At 37.8% G+C, this 22544-nt stretch overlaps 1 protein-coding gene across 9 annotated transcripts in view; it reads left to right on the top strand.

The window, feature by feature from the left end:
• Positions 1–22544, top strand: part of NTNG1 (netrin G1) — a 371792-nt gene that overhangs the window by 201446 nt on the left and 147802 nt on the right. For all 9 annotated transcript variants that reach the window (XM_070786006.1, XM_070786012.1, XM_070786009.1 and 6 more), the window contains exon 3: positions 410–1050. In XM_070786006.1, coding sequence (XP_070642107.1) covers positions 410–1050 — 641 coding nt within the window. The remainder of the gene's footprint in view (positions 1–409; positions 1051–22544) is intronic.

Genomic DNA, 22544 nt, shown 5'->3' with positions numbered 1-22544 from the left:
ACTGTGCTCTTGAGGAACGCCCTTGAGGCACAGAGGAATCTCCTTGCTTTCTATAGCATCTTTCTAAGGGGATGTGGAAGTATTGAGCTGTTAGTTGCTCAGTGTCTTTGTGCTTCTGCGATCACATTATGGGCCTAACACATATGGGATAAATAAACTGTTTCATTTCTTAAAGTTCATGGAAGGAAACAAGACAAGAAAATTACCATATTGTCTCTATTTTTTTTTAAGCTATTAAAGAGGAGAATCCAGTTATGGCAAATAAAAATGATTGCTGCAAACAGGTTGGTTTTGTTTTTTTTTTTTTTCCCTTCCTTTTTCTCCTAGCCTCCTACTCAGTAATAGCAAGATGGCAAGACTTGTGTCATAGCAGTGTTTTGACGCACCCTCTTTTGTTCTTCTTCCATAGGGCAACCCCTACATGTGCAATAATGAGTGTGATGCAAGTACCCCAGAACTGGCACACCCACCGGAACTGATGTTTGACTTTGAAGGAAGACATCCCTCCACCTTTTGGCAGTCTGCTACTTGGAAAGAGTATCCCAAGCCTCTCCAGGTTAACATCACTCTGTCTTGGAGCAAAACTATCGAGCTAACAGACAACATAGTTATTACCTTTGAATCAGGGCGTCCAGACCAAATGATCCTGGAGAAGTCTCTTGACTATGGACGAACGTGGCAGCCGTATCAGTATTATGCCACAGACTGCTTAGACGCTTTTCACATGGATCCTAAATCCGTGAAGGATTTATCACAGCATACGGTCTTAGAAATCATTTGCACTGAAGAGTACTCCACAGGTTATACGACAAATAGCAAAATCATCCACTTTGAAATCAAAGACAGGTTCGCATTTTTTGCCGGACCTTGGTTACGCAACATGGCTTCCCTCTACGGACAACTGGATACAACCAAGAAACTCAGAGATTTCTTTACGGTCACAGACCTGAGGATAAGGCTTTTGAGACCCGCCGTCGGGGAAATATTTGTAGATGAGCTACGCTTGGCACGCTACTTTTACGCAATCTCAGACATAAAGGTGCACGGAAGGTAAGAAAACAGTTGTTTGGCTTGAATGAGAATGGGTGTTTCCAAAGAAAAGGCCAGTTTGCTGGTTGTGCAGCTAAAGAGTGACATTTGTCACTTTCTATTGCAAGATTTTCTCAGGAACACCGGCCTAGAGGTAAGTTCTGAGGCATTTGAGACCCTTCTAACTCAGCAGTAATTTGTGATCGCAGACTTGCTGTCACTGATCCTGAACCTGGCGGGATTTCATAGCATTTAAACCAAAGGCAAAAAAAAAAGAAAAAGAAAAGCATCTTACTTGAGACCAAGGAACTCCTAGGTCAGGGGGTGGTTTAAGTCCTTAAGGTAAAGAAGCCAGGGCAACAAAGCCAGCGTCTCTGTAAAAGGAACTGAAAAACAGTTGTTCTTACTATTGTTTTTGATTCAAGAGAGGGTTTTAGCATGGCGCAACTCTCTGTTTATGTTTTGTTATGTAGTATTTAAAAAATTCTGAAAATGAAAATGATATCTCTTTACATTTATTAAATCGGAACCAAAAGCAGTTAGGAAACATTACATTTGTTAAAGCAGGGAAACCTTTACTTTTCAGGGTTTTGGATGTTATTATTTTAAAACAATAAGCTATCACTTAAAATATGAGTCATGCTGTCTTCATTTTATCGGTCAATTACAGGCTGACCAAAGTTCAAATGCATTAATGCTCACAGTCAGGTATGTCTTTGTTTTGATAATATACCAGAGACACAGTTGAGCAGGTTTCCAAGGACTTTGAAGACATTTAAATAAAAAACTTGAATAATGAGAACCAAGACCACCAACAGAGATTTTCAACCTAATTTTTTTGCGGCATATTACCAGAATAACCAGCTGATGGGAGTTGAAGCATGAGATGATGAGGTAGGAAAACTAAATATAAGAGTGGAGTATAGAGCACAATGGGGGGAAAAATGGAAGTGTGAAGCAGAGCAGAAATCATTCTAAAAATGCCAAGAGAGCTTTAAATCAAATATATGACAATAAGAATATAAACAGTACATACATCATGTAGCTTTAGTTAACTGTGTAGCTTTATTTAATCCTATGTATAAACAGTGCATATATTGTGTAGGTTTAGCTAAACAAGTCAGGATTCATTAAGTTTACTGGCTTCCAGCATCTCTAATGGCGGCTTAGTCCTCAGAGACTAGAGAAGTGTTGAGACTCGCTGGGCTTTCAGAGAGTTCTCTCAACCCAACTTTAGTGATAGCACTTATACACTTGTGCACTGGAAGAAGTGGTCACTGCTGCTAGGTGAGGGCCATAGTGGGCATACAGAATGAGCTGGTGGGCATGAGCTCAGTACAGTGGCAAAGGGATTGTACCTTATGGAATCTTACTTATGGAGAGTAGCAGGAACTGATGGCCACCTATTCTCAGCTTTGTTCTAGCTTCACGTTTCTCATGGAAGAGTCAAGAGTCTTTAGCTGTGGAGCCTCTTTAAAAACTTTTAACTGAGGCTTGGTGAAGTTTGGTGAAGTTATCTTTAGAGCAAATCTGAAAGAAATATGCACTGGTTCAATATTGAGCTTGTGGGTTCTAAGGTTCATATATTACCAGGGTATAATGAGAGAGCAGTGTGGAGCTATGACCTTAAATATGAGCTTGTGATTTATAATAAAAAGCAGCTATTGTACTTGTGAGTGTTTTAGCACAATATCAGTTTCCAGTATCTTATTCTTGGGAACATGTAATATATAAAAATAGTTGACATTGATATTGTTAATAACAGCAAACCATAGCAAAGTAACAGGTATTCTGTTTTATCTACAAGAATAATTGCTAAATTAATAAGCTGATATTTGAATTTGAATCCCAGTATGATCTATATTGTTAGGTAGAATCACCTAGGTCAGTTTACTTACAGTTTGAGAATTCCTTAATCTAAGCCAAAATCTTTATAGTCCAACTTGTCTAAAACTCTCATTTTACATTTATAAAAAAGGCAGTCTTGTGATGTTCTTTGGCTGGGAAATAACCATTGTTAGGCCTTATTTCTGTCATTAGATATTTATTTTTGTTTCCTCTGAGTAGTCAAGAGAGTGTAAAGTATATTTTGAAGCTAGAGGCATTTTTGTGCATTCTCTATGGGGTCAGACAGACTATGACCTAAAGGTGCCATGGTACAAGTGTAGAATCCCATCGGATTTATCAGTTATCTTTTAACCCTCACCCTAGTACTCTCCTTCAGCTGCATTTCAGTGGTTCTGAGGAGTTTGGAGGAGCCCTCCTCCCTTCTCTGGAACTCACCTCTGTCTTTTCCTGTTCACCAGTCAACTGTAAGCTGGTGAGGAAACAGCTGGGCAAAAGAGAAAGGTCCAGTAGAGGTGAGCCCCTTCCATAAGGTCCCACTCTGTCACTTCCAAACTCTGTCCAGATTCCTCAGGGCAACATCTGTGCTAGGCACCAGGTGGCCGCGGTATTTTTAGTCTCAGAGGAGGGACTAAAGATCTAAGGCCTGATGGCTCCGGCGTGTCTCCAGCTTCTAAGTTATGTAAGGAAGATGGAGCCACCAAAGGGGACTGTTAAGTTGTTGCCTGGTTCACAGCCCTTTCAGCAAAGAAACTGATACAGAGTAGAAAATTCCCATTGGGTGAAAATCCTGAGTTTTCTTCTTCCTGCATAGTAAATAATCTACAGAGGGGTTGAACATTAATTGATCATGTCTAAAATAAAGTTCTAAAAGTTTCTTTTCAAGAATATTATAAATACAAGCTTTCCAAAATATAACTGAAGTCTTTGCTTCCCTCAGCCCACTCTTCTCCAGCCTGGATGTGATTGCAACGTGTAACTTACTTTTACATGTCTGTGTCTGATCATGATAATAGATGTTTTTCTACCTGTCACGCCCCCTCCACCCCCATCATAATGTGAGAATTGGCATGAGTTATTTGGAGGAAATGGGTAAATTTCCTTACAATCAGATCAGATCAGATCAGATCAGTCGCTCAGTCATGTCCGACTCTTCACGACCCCATGAATCGCAGCACGCCAGGCCTCCCTGTCCCTCACCAACTCCCGGAGTTCACTCAGACTCACGTCCATCGAGTCAGTGATGCCATCCAGCCATCTCATCCTCTGCTGTCCCCTTCTCCTCTTGCCCCCAGTCCCTCCCAGCATCAGAGTCTTTTCCAATGAGTCAACTCTTCGCATGAGGTGGCCAAAGTACTAGTGGACACATAATACTACAGGTTTTTTCTGCTTGAAATAGTAAGCTGTGAAACAAAAACAGTGGAGTGTCTTTGTTCGAATTGACTGAAGACTATGAACTCCATTTCTCTACTTCCTGTGCACATATGTGTATGTTTTGTACTGGCTAGTATAATTTGCTGTAAAAAATGATGTTTTGATTGTTACTAAACCAGTGTAGCATTTATGTTCTTTTTTAGCATGTGACACATCTGATACCAGTTTCACTGGTGACAACAACTATAATCACATCATAAAAATTTTATTCCTCATTTGCCCACACTTTTTTGGCTTCCATTTACTCCATCTTATTGTGTAATTTATTAAGATAATGGAGGGAAAAGAAGACACATGGCTGTTGGCATTCTTAGTGATTCTGTGTTACTTACATTGTTCAATAAACCTAATAATCTTCATGGACTAATTCTGACTTATGGATGTCCTGCTTCAGTAAATCAGGGTGATTTTCTCTAGTGAATAATAGAGGAGTGTGCCAGTACCTTAATTAAAGAGTGGCTCTCTTAGTCTTGATCTCATTTTAATTTACAGGGTAATACTACAATAATATTACTAATGGAAAGTACATTAAAGGGCATCAAGTAGCATTAACTGTATTAAATTATGGTACTTGTGTTAATTAACTGGTGAAGCAAGATGGTTCTAATGGCCAAAAAGGTCATCTAATGCATAAATAAAATCTCCCCAGATGAGGGGTGAGAGGAAAAGTGAAGAGTAGATGTTTGTTCTGAACATCTTTTTTATACAGACAGACAGTTAAATGCCCAGGCTGATTAAATACAGATAATGTCCAAAATGTATTCTTAATTACACAATTGGAAGTTCTGCTTTTTAAGTGTTTTGTTTCTGTCTAAACAGATTTAAATTAATCAAAAAGTAAACATTATATTTCTCAGACAGATAGACTTTATAGAATATAAATTCAACATTATTGTTTTTTTGAGGTGAAAAGCTTCAAGGAAGTAATGTGATTTACTGTAATAGTCTGAAAGACCAATGATCACTGGACAATACGTTCATTGTTTTGTAAGATATATTGTCAGCAATGTATCATATATAAGATAATAGAAAAATTTTTTTCAACCTCTAGAGATTTAGCATAGAATTGTAAGAACTTTTCTCAGTGGTAGAAAACGCTAATGAACATCTCCATTACTTGCCTTGTTACACAATATTCCTAAACATAATTATCAATATTTTTTTCTCAGCGGTGTTTACTCATTTCTTAACCCCTTCAGAGCCTACCCAAGCTCTCTATAGGCAGTTGGCTGTCAGTTACTAATTACAGAATTGACGTTGCCCTCTATGCCTCCATCTATCTTTAAGAAAGGAGCCAGGGAGCACTCGCACAGAAGCCCCACTTCTACACAGTTTTGGGTGCTTTCTTCCCTTCACTGATGCCCCAGCTTAGAACCACAGCCTCCCTGCCTAGTCTCAGGAGCTGGGAAAGTCCAGGGGCAGAAGTATTCTCTTTAGGTGTCAGGAGTGAGAAAGGCCCCCCTCTACTCTTACCTCAGAAAGAATAAGATATACTCGTAAGCCCTCACTATAAAATATGACTGCTGTTGTATTTGCTCTAACTGGGACAAAATGTGGTTGAAATTCACTTTCTTGAAGGAAGGTTTTCAAATGGTTAGTGTACAAACTTGTGATATTAGGTAAGTAGAAACACCTGTGGAAACTTAAAAGTATAAAAGCACCTGAGCATTCTACAGTTTTTTTTTTTCAAATAATTTGCAAAACACATGTAATACAAAAGTGCTCTGCTAATTATAAAAGACTTACATTTATCCTACAAGTTCTCCTACTCTTTTTTCTAGCTGCAATTTGAATAAGTCCACTAAAATATTTGCTCTTCACTTCTCCTGTGAGAGGCATCCTGAAGGGTGCTTTTGACACGTTTGACCTGGCATTTGTCCATTCTTCCCAGTTAGTCCTGATTATTATTGGGCTTTGCTACTGCTTAACTGACTCTGCTTTTATAATACCTTTCTTCTTTCTGTCACCCAAAAAGACTTTACCTCTGCTCTGGGACCGATGCTGGGCTAGACAGTGGCTATACAGAGATGCAGAAGGCATAGTGAATGCCTTCAGGGAACTGATATCCAGAAGGGGACCAGACATGAAACAAAACATGATGACAGTTTGGGTTAAATGCCTTTACTGTGTGAGTGTGTGAAGTGCCCTGGAAAAAGAGCAAGAAATACTAACTTAATCTGGGCAGCCTAGCAAAAGCTTTGCTAGGCTTTTGTGTGATATCACTTTTCTGTGATAACAGTTGTGTGATATCTTGAATATGTGCCTTAGAATGCCAAGCAGCCAGTGCAAAATGAATATCCTAGGTTACAAATTATGCTTCACAACAACAAAGCATGTTGAGGAACTCCATTTAGTGAGGAATTTGTGGAGTGGACAAATCCTGGGGGACATTCTTCTGTCTTCTTCCTGTGGACCTTTAGCATCTCCAAAAGCCTTGAAGGATTCCTGCAGCTTGGTATCTGAGTTCCCCATGTCACAGGAAATCTACGATTTTATGGGTTCTAATATATCAACTAAGTATAGGTGAGAAGCATTCAAGGCACTGGTATTAAAGGATGATCCAGTGTGGCTATATTAACAAGGAAATACAGAGTGGGACAAGGAGAGCTCTAACATTGCTTAATTGTGGAGCACCTGTAACTGCAAGTCTTGATGCTCAAATGGAGTCTGTGAAAGTTCTCCAAATTCCATAAAAAGCCATCAGAGCATAAGGGCTTAATATTTGCTTACAAAGTCAATAGGACTTGGCAACCTATCAGATTTCAAAGAAGGAAAGACTTTAGTAGAGATCCAAGTGGAGAGTTCAATAAAGGATTTGCAAATATTGCCCTGGTGTCCCAGAGAGAGGTTTGTGTTAGAAATGTAGGTTTGAAAAATATCACTTTACATGTGATGGTTGAAGTTTAGGGAAAGGATGACACTGATATGATAAGTGTTTTCCCCTTATAACTATAAATGACTTTTATAAGGGCTTCCCAAGTGGATCAGTGGTAAAGAATTCACCTGCCAATGCAGGAGACACAGATTTGATCCCTGAACTGGGAAGATCCCCCACAGAAGGAAATGGCAACCCACTCTGGTATTCTTGCCTGAGAAATCCCATGGACAGAGGAGCCTGGTGGGCTACAGTCTATGGGGTTGCACGAGTCAGACACAACTTAGTGACTAAACCAACACCATTGTCATTTATAGAACATTTACAGAACTCCCTGGAGTACTGTCATTTAAGAGGTAATTTAAAATATATATCAGATCAGATCAGTCGCTCAGTCGTGTCTGACTCTTTGCGACCCCATGAATTGCAGCACGCCAGGCCTCCCTGTCCATCACCAACTCCCGGAGTTCACTGAGACTCACGTCCATCAAGTCAGTGATGCCATCCAGCCATCTCATCCTCTGTCGTCCCCTTGCCCCCAATCCCTCCCAGCATCAGAGTCTTTTCCAATGAGTCAACTCTTCTCATGAGGTGGCCAAAGTACTGGAGTTTCAGCTTCAGCATCATTCCTTCCAAAGAAATCCCAGGGCTGATCTCCTTCAGAATGGACTGGTTGGATCTCCTTGCAGTCCAAGGGACTCTCAAGAGTCTTCTCCAACACCACAGTTCAAAAGCATCAATTCTTCGGCGTTCAGCCTTCTTCACAGTCCAAATCTCACATCCATACATGACCACAGGAAAAACCATAGCCTTGACTAGACGAACCTTTGTTGGCAAAGTAATGTCTCTGCTTTTGAGTATGCTGTCTAGGTTGGTCATAACTTTCCTTCCAAGGAGTAAGCGTCTTTTAATTTCATGGCTGCAGTCACCATCTGCAGTGATTTTGGAGCCCCAAAAAATAAAGTCTGACACTGTTTCCACTGTTTCCCCATCTATTTCCCATGAAGTGATGGGACCGGATGCCATGATCTTCATTTTCTGAATGTTGAGCTTTAAGCCAACTTGTTCACTCTCCTCTTTCACTTTCATCAAGAAGCTTTTTAGTTCCTCTTCACTTTCTGCCATAAGGGTGGTGTCACCTGCATATCTGAGGTTATTGATATTTCTCCCGGCAATCTTGATTCCAGCTTGTGTTTCTTCCAGTCCAGCGTTTCTCATGATGTACTCTGCATATAAGTTAAATAAGCAGGGTGACAATATACAGCGTTGATGTACTCCTTTTCCTATTTGGAACCAGTCTGTTGTTTCATGTCCAGTTCTAACTGTTGCTTCCTGACCTGCATACAAGTTTCTCTAGAGGCAGGTCAGGTGGTCTGGTATTCCCATCTCTTTCAGAATTTTCCACAGTTTATTGTGATCCACACAGTCAAAGGCTTTGGCATAGTCAATAAAGCAGAAATAGATGTTTTTCTGGAACTCTCTTGCTTTTTCCATGATCCAGCAGATGTTGACAATTTGATCTCTGGTTCCTCTGCCTTTTCTAAAACCAGCTTGCATATCAGGAAGTTCACGGTTCACATATTGCTGAAGCCTGGCTTGGAGAATGTTGAGCATTACTTTACTAGTGTGTAAGATGAGTGCAATTGTGCAGTAGTTTGAGCATTCTTTAGCATTGTCTTTTTTTGGGATTAGAATGAAAACTGACCTTTTCCAGTCCTATAGCCACTGCTGAGTTTTCCAAATTTGCTGGCATATTGAGTGCAGCACTTTCACAGCATCATCTTTCAGGATTTGGAATAGCTCAACTGGAATTCTATCACCTCCACTAGCTTTGTTCGTAGTGATGCTTTCTAAGGCCCCCTTGACTTCACATTCTAGGATGTCTGGCTGTAGGTCAGTGATCACACCATCGTGATTATCTGGGTCATGAAGATCTTTTTTGTACTATATATATATTTATTTATTTGCTTATATGGCTGCACCAGGTCCTAGTTTTAGCATGCAAATTCTTAGCTGTGGCATGTGGGATCTAGTTCCCTGATCAAGGATTGAACCCGGGCCTCCTGTATTGGGAGCTCAAAGTCTTAGCCACCGGACCACCAGGTAAGCCCCAAGAGAGAATTTTTAAAAGAAATTAAAAAAAACTCTGAGAAACAGAAGGAAATCAGAAAAGAGGGGAATGAGTTAATTCCCCTATTAATATTCAAGTAGTATGCCTTTGCATTTGTACAGCATGCAGGTTCTAAGATTCTTGTCAGACCCCTCCTTTCCTTTAATCCTTACCAGTAGCCTGTGAGGCAGGTGCCATTAATTCTATCTTATAGATGAGAAAACTGAGGACCAGACAAGTTCTATAACTTTCTTTTAAACATCCTATACATGATAAAGTAACAAAATCAGGTTGCTATTTACAAACTTCATATTTTCTATTATTCTCTTGTAGGCACACCAGCCTGAAGCAAGCTCAATAGACAAAGAATACACAGAATATCCGCCCACCCCACCACCCCACCACCAAAACCCATCTTTAAATGGCAGTAATGAACCAATAAGTCTTGTGGCTGTATCCTTCTTAGAATGTTCGGGAAGCCACCTCTCCAAGACTTGTGACCCAGTTCAGTTATCCCCACTTTGCTTTTTACAGAAGATCTATGTTAATACCTGTTTTTGCTAACCAAAAGGAGTCTGAAGAGGATTTTTACCTTTATTTAAAAATGAGAAGAGCAAAAATAGCGTTTAGGGATTGTTCGGCCGCAAGCCCTCTTGGAGGCAGCGTGCACCATGAGCGGCCTGGTGAGAGCTGCATCACCAGGCCCCTTCCCTGGGAACCACACTCATCATCTCAGCATCGAGGCTCCACAGTTTTGATCTGGGTCTGTGAGTTTCTGGGCTCTATCTCAGTTTGTTCCATGCATCTGTTAGCAAGAAGTGTCCTAAGGTAATTGCTTCTTCATTTTAGACCTTTTAGCTTAGGAAAGGTTTTACAGGAACGCCCTGTTTTCCGATAGTGAAGGAAACTTGAATTTCATTATACCAGATTGCATCCCATTTATCTGAACTTATTTCATTTTACCAACTTTATAATGTGTGATTGGGCTAATTTGTCACATTGTATTAGATCTAAGTGTTTTACAGCTAAAACAAAATTATGTAGTTGCTCATTTTCTGAGGGAGAAAATAAATGAACTTAATTTTCTCAATATTAATTTTTCTCATATTTTCCATAGACCTTTAATACCTGCAACTACTCCCACTTAATTGACATCATCAAACAGTGAAACAATACACAAATATTAATGGATAAACTTAGAAATAGCCAACTACCTTAGTTATTTAAGAAAGTATATCTTTCCGTTGAAAGCAGTCAAATTTTCCTTTTAACTTCTTATGTTAGTCCACATTCTGTCTTCTGGAACCATAGTGACCATGTGCTGCCTCTTTCATATAGTAAGCTTTCATACATTTGCAATGATTCTATCCCTTGAATTCTTCTTAAAGTAAATTTAACCATTATATCATCCCAAAACTTTCATTTTAATTTCTTCTTCTTTTCAAAAGAAAATGAAATTCAATAAATGAGAGCATTCAGATGAAAAACTTAATAACCATACTTAAAAATAAAAAACAATACAAAGCATTGCTACTTAACTGCAGTGGAAATGCTTAAAATAAAGATTTATGGTATGAATCCATGTTAAGTGGACAATAGAGTGCCATTCTGATTCAGAGTATATTTTTTAAATCCTTAAGGATTTCTTGAATTATAAAGAGAATATATGTATAAGCAGCTCATTTTCCTTTGAGATTTGTACCATTATAAGGAGAGAATATGTCTAATAATTTCTCCAATTAAATTATGAACTTCATTAGTGTGCAGAAAAACAACCCTGTTTAGGAGCTTGTCTCTTTATCCTAACTCCTCAGTGCTAGAGATTTTTTTAAACTAGTGGATTGTTAAAGGGAAGATGTCTCCTTTATAAGAAACCAAAGGATATTTTTCTTCCCTCACTTAATTGAGCATTTTTATAGGAAGTTATGTTCTGGCTACATCTATATGACCAATCAGTGGGAAATAGGCATACACTTAGCTTTTCTGTCTAGCTTCAGAACCATGTTTTTTATTCTAATTCAGTGGTTGTGATCTTTGGAAGGTCTTCTTGATTTTTTTGTCCCTAGGATCAAAGGTATTTCATAACACATTAGGAGTTCTCGGCCATTGGTTGATATTTAGTGTAAGAGATTTTGTGGATCTGTGTGACCAATGATTCAGTAGAAACGTTCTTTCCATTCATTCTCCAAATATAAGAACAAAAGTGTTAAGGTCCTGGTTTTTATCATAGTAATTTGACTGTGTGGATAGATATATTGATTTTGTAGCCATATAAATATAAACTCCAATTCATTAAGCCACTTTTAGAATAAAAAATGTTAGCATAATCAGAATTAACTGTGCTGTATATAAATTCATGATTGCTATTTCTGCCTATTTTATAGGTAAGAAAACTAGAAAACTATATCTAAACAAGATCAACAATTAGTGGCAAAGGGATTTTTTTGCTTTTTTATTTAAAAATTTGTATACAATTTTAAAGATTACTTTCCATTTATACTTATTAAAAAGTATTGGTATATTCCTCATGTTATATAATGCATTCTTGACACTATCTTATACCCAATAGTTTGTATTTCCCACTCCCCAACCCGTATGTTGCCCCCGCCCCACTGGTAACCACTAGTTTGTTCTCTATATCTGTGAGTCTGCTTTTTTGTTTTATTCATTTGTTTGTTGTAATTTTTAATTCCACATTTAATGATATCATATAATATTTGTCTTTGTCTTATTTACTACACTAGCATAATGCCCTCCAGTTTCATCCATGTTACTACAAATGGCAAGATTTCATTCTTTTTTATGACTGAATGTATTCAATTATACATGTATACCACATTCTCTTTATCCATTCATCTGTGGGTGGACACTTAGATTGCTTCCATATGTTGGCAATTCTAAATAATGCTGTTAGGTATCTTTTCAAATTAGTGTTTTTGCTTTTTGCAAGTACATACTTAGGAGTAGAATCGCTGGGTAATAAGGTAGTGCTATTCTTAGTATTTGGAGAAACCTCCATACTGTTTTCCTCAGTGACTGCACCAGTTTACACTCCCACCATCAATGTACAAGAGTTCCCATTTTTCCACATCCTCACCAACATTTGTTATTTGTGTTCTTTTTGATAAGAGCTATTCTGGCAGGTGTGAGGTGATATCTCATTGTGCTTCTGATTTGCATTTCGTTGGTGATTAGTGTGTTGAGCCTCTTTTCATGCACCTGTTAGGCATCTGCATTTCCTCTTTGAAAAAATGTCTATTCAGTTCTTCTGGCCATTTTTTAAAATTGGGTTGTTATTTTTGATGTTGAGTTGTATAAACTATATATACTGGATATCAACCCCTTATAAGTCATATTATTTGCTAAAGTTTTCTTCTGCTCAGTAGGTTGTCTTTTTGTCAATGGTTTTCTTTGCTGTGCAAAAGCCTTTTAGTTTAATTAGATCCCATTTGTTTTGTTTTTCTCTTATTTTCTTTACCAAAAAGATATTGCTGTGATCTATGTCAAAGAATATTCTGTCTGTGTTTTCTTTTACGAATTTTATAGTATCCAGTCCATGGGATCGTGAAGAGTCGGACACAACTGAGCGACTTCCCTTTCACTTTTCACTTTCATGCATTGGAGAAGGAAACGGCAACCCACTCCGGTGTTCTTGCCTGGAGAATCCCAGGGACGAGGGAGCCTGGTGGGCTGCCGTCTATGGGGTCGCACAGTGTCGGACATGACTGAAGCGACTTAGCCACATCCTTACATTTAGATCTTTAATCAATTTTTAGTTTATTTTGAATATAATATTAGAGAATACCTAGAGACAAATGAAAATATGATGATTCAAAACCTGTGGGATGCAGAAAAAGCAGTTTTAAGAGGGAATTTTATAGCAACACAACTTACTTCAAGAAACAAGAAGTATATCAAATGAAGAACCTAACTTTACACCTAAAGGAATTAGAGAAAGAAGAACAAATGAAGCCTAAAGTTAGTAGAAGGAAAGCAATAAAGATCAGAGCAGATATAAATGAAATAGAGCCTACAAAAAAAAATAGAAAAGGTCAATGGGACTATTAATAAAAGCTGATTCTTTGAAAAATGTAAACAAAATTGATAAACTTTTAGTCAGACTCATTGAGGGAAAAAAGAAAGTGAAAGTGTAAGTGGCTCAGCCGTGTCCAATTCTTTGTGACCCCCAAGGAATTCTTCAGGCCACAATACTGGAGTGGGTAGTCTTTCCCTTCTCCAGGGGATCTTCTCAACCCAGAGATCAAACCCAGGTCTCCAAAGAGAGCAGTCCCAAATCAATAAAAGCAGAAATGAAAAAGAAGTTATAACTGACACCACAGAAATACAAAGACTCATAAGAGACTGCTGTGAACAGCTACATGCCAAAAAATGGACAGCCTAAAAGAAATGAACAAACTCTTAGAAAGGTACAATCTCCCAAAACTCAACCAGAAAAAAAAGTAGAAAATAGGAACAGATCAATTTCCAGTAAGGCAATTGAATTAGTAATTTAAAAGTGCCCAGCAAACAAAAATCCAGGACTACTGGCTGAATTCTGCCAAACTCTTTAGAGGAGTTAACACCTAAACTTCTGAAACTTTTACAAAAAATTGTAGAAGAAGGAATACTTCTGAACTCATTCTTTGAGGTCACCATTACCCTGATACCAAAATCAGACAAAAATATTGCAAAACAAGAAAATTATAGGCCAATATCATTGATGAGCATAGATGCAAAAATCCTCAACAAAGTTCTAGCAAACTGAATCCAACAATTCATTAAAAGGGTTTTACGCCATGATCAAGTGGGATTTATCCCAAGGATGCAAGAATTTTTCAATATCCATAAATCAATCAGTGTAATATAGCACATTAACAAACTGAAGGATAAAAATCATATGATCTTTACAATAGATGAAGAAAAGGCTGTTGACAAAATTCAACATCCATTTGTGATAAAAAAAAATCTCTCCAGAAGGTAAGCAAAGAGGTCTCCCTCAATGTAATAAAGGTCATATATGACAAACCCACAGCTAACATCATACTCAGTAGTGAAGAGCTGTTTATTTCTGTGAAAAGTTCTTTATTTTCCTCTAAAATTTGGAAAGAGACAAGCATGCCCACTCTTATCACTTCTATTCAACATAATTTTGGAAGTCCTAACCACAGTAATCAGAGAAGGAAAAGAAATAAAAGGAAGCCAGATTGGAAAGAAAGAAATAAAACTCACTGTTTACAGATGACATTATACTATACATCGTTGTTTTTGTTCATTTGCTAAGTTGTGTCTGACTCTTGGCAATTCCACGAACTGCACCACACTAGGCTTCCCTGCCCTTCACTGTCTCCTGGAGTTTGCTCAAACTTATGTCCATTGAGTTGGTGATGCCAGTCATAAACTATACATAGAAAATTCTAAAAATGCCACCAGAAAATCACTAGAACTTATCAATGAATTCAGTTAAGTTGCAAGGCACAAAATTAATATACAGAAATCTGTCACATTTCTATACACTAAGAGTGAAGTGAAAGAAAGTGAAAGAAGCAATCCCATTTATAATTACATCAAAAATTATAAAATACTTAGGAATAAACCTACCTAAGAAGGCAAAAGACCTTTACTCCAAAGACTATAAGATGCTGATGAAAGAAATTGAAGACAATGCAAACAGGTGAAAATACGTGCTGTGTTCTTGGATTGGAAGAATCAATATTATTAAAGTGACCATACTACCCAAGGCAATCTATAGATTCAGTGTAATCCCTTTCAAAATACCAATGGTATTTTTCACATAAAATTTTGAAATTACTTATGTTTTGGCCGATAAGTTCATTACTGAACCACTTGAAAAAAAATTGAAAGAATGAATTGTTCTTCAGTCACTAACTTGTGTCTGACTCTTTCCTACCCCATGAACTGCAGCACGCCAGGCTTCCCTGTCCTTCACTATCTCCCTGAGTTTGCTCAAACTTAAGTCCACTGAGTCAGGGATGTCATCCAACCATCTCATCCTCTGTCACCCCTTCCTCCTCTTGCCCTCAGTCTTTACCAGCATCAGGGTCTTTTCCAAAGAGTTGGCTCTTCACATCAGGGGACCAAAGTACTGGAGCTTCAGCTTCAGCATCAGTCCTTCCAATGAATATTCAGGGTTGAGTTTCCTTTAGGATTGACTGGTTTAATCTCCTTGCTGTCCAAGAGTCTTCTCCAGCACCAGTTTGAAAGCATCAATTGTAAAGCACTCAGCTTTCTTTATGCTCCACCTCTCACATCTGTACATGATTACTGGAAAAACTGCACCTTAGACTACTTTGTTGGCAAACTGATGTCTCTACTTTTTAATATGCTGTCCAGATTTGTCATAACTTTTCTTCCAAGGAGCAGTGTCTTTTAATTTCGTGTCGGCAGTCACAGTTTGCAGTGATTTTGGATCCCAGAAGATAAAATTTGTCACTATTTCCATTGTCTCCCCATCTGTTTGCCATGAAATGATGGGAATGGATGCCATGATCTTTGTTTTCTCAATGTTGAACAGCCTAGGTTTAAAATGTGTGATATAAGAGACTCACATCATTGGTCCAAAGATGCCAATCCAGAATATTTGGATATGTAATTGGGATGGCTACTATGTCATCTCTTTCCTTGCCTAAGACTGGTGTCTAAAACAACTGATAATGTGCTGGGGATGTATTGAGAGGACAGAGGACAAAACATAAGGATCTCAATATCATTATTTGTCTTATTTTAGAAGGAAACAGTGGCACTATTGGTAAAGAATGCAGGATATGTGAGAGATGCAGGTTTGATCCCTGAGTTAGGAAGATCTCCTGGAGTAGGAAATAGCAACATGCTCCAGTTGCCTGAAAAATCGCATGGACAGAAGAGCCTACCAGGCTACATTCTGTGGGGTCACAAAAGACGAGACAGGAATGAGCGATTGAACACAGAAGGAAACATTAACTAGTAGTCAAGAGAAATAGTTTTTAAGCAGGTCTTCTCATCTTCGAAATGAGATTGTTATACTTGATTTGTGTTTCTCAAAATTTTCTTCAAATAAAGGATATTATGGTCAAAGACTTGGGAAATGTTATTTGCAATATTTCCTTCTAGGAGAATTACAGTATATTATATTAATATATGAGCATGTTAAAGGCCCTGACATATCCTACAGTAAAGGAACATTTCCATTTTATTTCACCAGAGCCTCCCAAAATAGTCAAAAAACTCTCTGTTGGTACCCCATCTATTTGCCATGGAGTGATGGGACCAGATGCCCTGATCTTTGTTTTTTGAATGCTGAGTTTTAAGGCAGCATGTTTACTCTCCCCTTTCACCTTCATCAAGAGGCTTTTTAGTTCCTTTTCACTTTCTGCCATAAGGGTGATATTATCTGCATATCTGAGGTTATTGATATTTCTCCTGGCAATTTTGATTCAAGCTTGTGCTTCATCCAGCCTGGCATTTTGCATAATGTACTCTGCATATAAGTTAAATAAGCAGGGTGACACTATACAACCTTGATGTACTCCTTTCCCAATTTGGAACCAGTCTGTTGTTCCATGTCCGGTTCTAACTATTGCTTCTTGACCTGCATTCAGATTTCTCAGGAGGCAGGTCAGGTGGTCTGGCATTCCCATCTCTCCAAGAAATTTCCAGTTTGTTGTGATCTACACAGTTAAAGGCTTTGGCGTAATCAATAAAGCAGAAGACGTTTTTCTGGAACTCTCTTCCTTTTTCAGTGATGCAACAGATGTAGACAATTTGATCTCTGGTTCCTCTGCCTTTTCTAAATCCAGCTTGAATATCTGGAAGTTCTCAGTTCACATACTGTTGAAGCCTGGCTTTGAGAATTTTGAGCATTACTTTGCTAGCATGTGGGATGAGTGCAATTGTGCAGTAGTTAGAACATACTTTGGCATTGCCTTTCTTTGGGATTGGAATGAAAACTTATCTTTTCCAGTCCTATGGCCACTGCTGAGTTTTCCAAATTTGCTAGCATATTGAGTTTAGCACTTTCACAGCATCATCTTTTAGGATTTGAGAAACTCAATTGGAATTCCATCATCTCCACTAGCTTTGTTCATAGTGATGTTTGCTAAAGCCCACTTGACTTTGCATTCCAGGATGTCTGGCTCTAGATGAATGATCATACCACTGTGGTTATCTGGGTCATGAAGGTCTTTTTTATATAGCCCTTCTATGTATCCTTACCACCTCTTCTTAATATCTTCTGCTTCTGTTAGGTCCATACCACTTCTGTCCTTTATTGTGCCCATCTTTGCATGAAATGTTCCCTTGGTATCTCTAGTTTTCTTGAAGAGATCTCTAGTCTTTCCCATTCTTGTCTCTCCTTGCTGTTCTTTGAAACTTTGCTTCCAAATCGGTATATCTTTCCTTTTTTCCTTTGCCTTTAGCTTCTCTTCTTTTCTCAGCTATTTATAAGGCCTCCTCAGACACCCATTTTGCCTTTTTGCATTTCTTTTTCTTCGGGATGGTCTTGATCACTGCCTCCTGTACAATGTCACAAACCTCTGTCCATAGTTCTTCAGGCACTTTGTCTATCAGGTCTAATCCCTTGAATCTATTTGTCACTTCCACTATATAATCGTGAGGGATTTGATTTAGGTCATACCTAGATGGTCTAGTGGTTTTCACTACTTTTTCAATTTAAGTCTGAATTTGACAATAAGGAGGTCATGATCTGAGCCACAGTCAGCTCCTGGTCTTGTTTTTGCTGACTGTATGGAGCTTCTCCATCTTTGGCTGCAAAGAATATAATCAATCTGATTTCGGCATCAACCATCCGGTGATGTCCATGTATAGAGTTGTCTCTTGAAATTAAATTAAAAGATGCTTGCTCCTTGGAAGAAAAGCTACAACTAACCTAGACAGCATATTAAAAAGCAAAGACATTACTTTGCCAGCAGAGGTCTATGTAGTCAAAGCTATGGTTTTTCCAGTAATCATGTATGGATGTGAGAGTTGGACTATAAAGAAAGCTGAGCACCCAAAAAATGGATGCTTTTGAACTGTTGTGTTGGAGAAGACCCTTGAGAATTTCTTGGACTGCAAGAAGATCAAACCAGTCAATCCTAAAGGAAATCAGTCCTGAATATTCATTGGAAGGACTGATGCTGAAGCTAAAACTCCAATACTTTGACCACCTGATGTGAAGAACTGACTCATTGGAAAAGACTCCAATGCTGGGAAAGACTGAAAGCAGGAGGAGAAGGGGACGACAGAGGATAAAATGGTTGGATGGCATCACTGACTCGATCGACATGAGATTGAGCAAGCTCCCAGAGTTAGTGATGGACAGGGAAGCCTGGCATTCTGTAGTCCATGGAGTTGCATAGAGTCAGACACGACTCAGTGACTGAGCTGACTGATTGGTTCCCCAAAGAATTAGTGTTAATGGAACTCATGTTAGGGTAACAAGGCCTCTTCAATCTCCAATATCACCAGATTCTTCCTAGGCTATAAGGAAATGAAAACAATGTGTATGTTTCAACTATTTGCATTGCTAAGAACAGACTGATATTTCATACCAAGGTGTAATTTTAGCTATCATTCTTCCTAATCATTGCTACATTGAGACAAAAAATGATACCATCTTAATGAAAGGTTAGCTCTGATGGGAATACCTTTCTTTTGTTACTGTTACTCTTATTTTTTGAACCTTGGAAAGTTCTGTGTATTGTTAGGAATTATAGGAAATTCACTATTCTATTGGAATAGATAGGGATATTTTTGTTTTGTTTTTAAGCTAGAGAAATTGTGATAGAAGAGTCAGCAAAGATGTAAAAAATGAAATGCCAAGAGGTACAATCTGGTGCATTTTAGAGATAAATGGAGATGCTGGAGTATTTGTCTTCCTCTCAGATGTGGCTCCTCAAACTCTAATTAGAGCAATAAACTAAAGTCATATATATAAAGGAAAATAAGATTAGTTAATATTCAAAGTATTATTTTTATTTTTTCCTTTGCTCTGGAAGATATTCTTGAAACTACAGGCTGATTTTAGTTAAATGTGGGTTGCCTTCCTTCTACTTCTGAGGAGTGTTAATGAATAACAAAGGAGAGCCCAGTAAAAAAAAATTGTATCCAGCTAAGGGATATTGTCTTGTCTAGGAATTGTGTGGCTGCCCTGGCTGCTCTTACTCATTTGGTCCTGCTAGAATATCAGGGAAGCAGAGCTGTTATAACATATTGGTGACATCCATGTGTAATTATAGATCCTCCAGGGCTGCTGAGAACAAGGAACAGATGGGGGTAGGGTGGGCCAAGAGATGATGGGATGGGGAGTCTAAGAGGTCAGCAATTTGGCAGGTTGGGAGGAGACAGCCTCATGAACTCATATATTGGAATTAAACGGACAGTGTATATGCCAAATATAGAGTCATAGCATTGCAAAATCATTTAGAACTGAAAGAAACCATAAAAATAATGTAATCTAACTCCCTCTTTTTCAGATGTGGAACAGAATGCTTAAATGAATTAACCAAGTATGGTACTATTGCATAACCAAAATTTAGATCCAGATGGAACTTGTGTTTTACTCACTGATCTTCCCTTTGTGCCTATGACTGGACCTGGCACATAGTAGGCATTCCATAAATACTTAGTGAGGGAGTAACTGAATGGGTATGGAATATCCTTTGAAGCATCAAATTCTTGAGCAACCATTCTAAGAATCTGTATTCTTCCCCTTAGGCTTCCTATGGCCACCTTTGTGTATTCCTTACACAAAACTATAAGGGAATTGGAGCTAAGCACAATATTTTTGGTAATGCTACTTTATCTAATATACTAAAATTGCAAAGCTTCAATTTTCAACCAATTGTTCGAAGTTAGAGAATAAAATTAGTCTACCTCAGGTATCAGAGTAATGCATATATTCAGGATAATAGCACCCTACCCAAACACACATTGTTTCTTCTATTATTTGTCTGATTGGTGTTTTTAAGACCAGAAAGACTCTTAGTTCTTTTCCTGGTTAAGGACAAGTCTGTGAAAAGAATTGGACTCTTCTACTACCCACCATCAAGAAATATTTAGTGGTATCAAAATATCACTGAATTATTACCTCTGGAGGCTCAGATGGTAAAGAATCTGCCTGCAATTGGGAGACTTGGGTTCGATCCCTGGGTTGGAAAGATCTCCTGGATAAGGGAATGGCAATCCACTCCAGTATGACTGAGTGACTACACTTTTAATATCACCATATGTCCCAAAGTCACCTTCAACTGATATTTGTCACTTGGGTTCAATAACCAAGGAGTTTAAAATGTATAAAAACCATCTTACAGTTTGTAAATGAGGCTTTGTCGCACAGAGTCAGACACGACTGAAGCGACTTAGCAGCAGCAGCAGCAGCAGAAGAAATTAAGAAAACAATCTCATTTACAGTACTGTCAAAAGGGATAAAATACTTAGACACAAATTTAACAAATTTAACAAAAGGTAAAAGACATATACAAGAAAAACTACAAGACATTGCTGGAAGAAATTGAAGAAGACATTTATAAATGAAAATAATCTCATATTCATGGCTTGAAAGCTATTAAAATGTCAATATTACCTAAAGCTATATATAAATAGTCAATGTAATTTATGTCATAATCTTGATGACAATTATTGCAGAAACATAAAAATCCATCCTAAAATTCATGTGGAATCTCAAGAGACACCAAATAGCCAAAGCAGTACTGAAGAAGAATAAAGCTAAAAGTCTTCTACTTTTTGATTTCATAACTTATTACAAAGGCAGTGTAGTACTGGCGAAAAGATAGACATATAGAGTGGTAGAATAAAGAGTCCAATAAATGATGTTTCTCAGGAAATCTTGAGATTTCTGAGAAGTCTTTAACTTCATGCTATATTTTTCTGCACTCCTACCCTAGATGATCAGATCATTTGAGAAATCTCATTCACTTTTAAAGCATTTTTTATTGCCCAACCTCATGCTAACTGTAGATCAGAAAAAATAAAAGGGTAGAGCATGTGCCCTTCTTGGTTCGAGGGAGAGCTCCAGATCGCTGGAAACACTCAAATGCTTTTTGATTATTTATTTTTGAAATTTTTATTGGAGTATAGTTGATTTACAATGTTGTATTAGTTTTAGGTGTACAGCAAAGTGAATCAGTTGTACATGTACGTATATCCACTCTTTTTATCTTTTTTAATATTTTTCCTCCATAGGCCATTACAGAGTATTGAGTAGCGTTCCCTGTGCTATAGAGTAGGTTCTGACAGATCTACTTGTCTAGCTTTTGTGAGTTTCAAAAGTCAGAAGACAACAATCTAAAATGCAGTCTTTCATGTGTTCTAGAGTGACCCATTTAGAAGAAGAGGTAAAACAGGCTGAAAATGAGAAATATGTAGTGTTAATATCAAGAGACCAAGCAACCACCTTCTTAACCTCAGCAGGACAAAGAATGTAAAATGTACCAAAATACCATAATGTATAAACAGAAACTTATATGAAAAATAGTCAGGCAGTGTCAGAAATAAACTATAATCAAAAAAGGGGAGAAGTCCATTTGGAAATAGCAGTAACCATCTTATTAAGCTTGTTAATGAAATGCAGACATTTTACACTTTTCAGCATAGTTTATGCTTGTGGCTTAAGAAAGAAGAGAATAATCAGTCATGTTTAATTAAATATACGTGGAGTTATAAGCTTTGTGAGAACAATAATTGATAATAATAAAAAGGAGTAAAAAAATTATTTAACTGGGAATCAAATCTGGATTCTAATTCAAGAACTTTAATATGGGAAGTATTAATACCTACCTTACCTCCTTTCCAAAAATTTTGAAAAATGAAAAATATACTACATATAAATGTAAGCACTTAAATATTTAGTGTTTGCTAGTTCCTAGCAGTGTGCCAGTTGCTGGAGATAAAAATATGAAAAGCCCAGTCCCTGTCCTCAAGTTGCTATCATCTGGATGGGCTGATAGCCACTTCACAAGGAAAATTATAATGCAATGTGGTCTTTTCAGTGGTAGGGTTGTATAGAAGGTTGCTATGGTAACAGCAGGAAGGAGGAGGAAGACCTTTGGGATGGAGGAAGCTTTCTGGAAGACTTCCAATATTCTCTTCTTCATCAAGGTTATTTCTAAACAATTACCTTCATACGTTAGGTCAAACCATCTGAAATTGTTACTATTAATCAGTTACAGATGGTTGAATATTATCTAATGATTGAAAATATCTAGTGCCCTATTTTAGTATCAGTACACGCTTAGA

The sequence above is a fragment of the Bos indicus genome, chromosome 3, assembly GCF_029378745.1.
Source record: "Bos indicus isolate NIAB-ARS_2022 breed Sahiwal x Tharparkar chromosome 3, NIAB-ARS_B.indTharparkar_mat_pri_1.0, whole genome shotgun sequence".
NCBI classification, from domain to species: Eukaryota; Metazoa; Chordata; class Mammalia; order Artiodactyla; family Bovidae; genus Bos; species Bos indicus.
The sequence above is the reverse complement of the archived record's forward strand: the minus strand, read 5'-3'. Positions and strand labels throughout refer to the sequence as shown.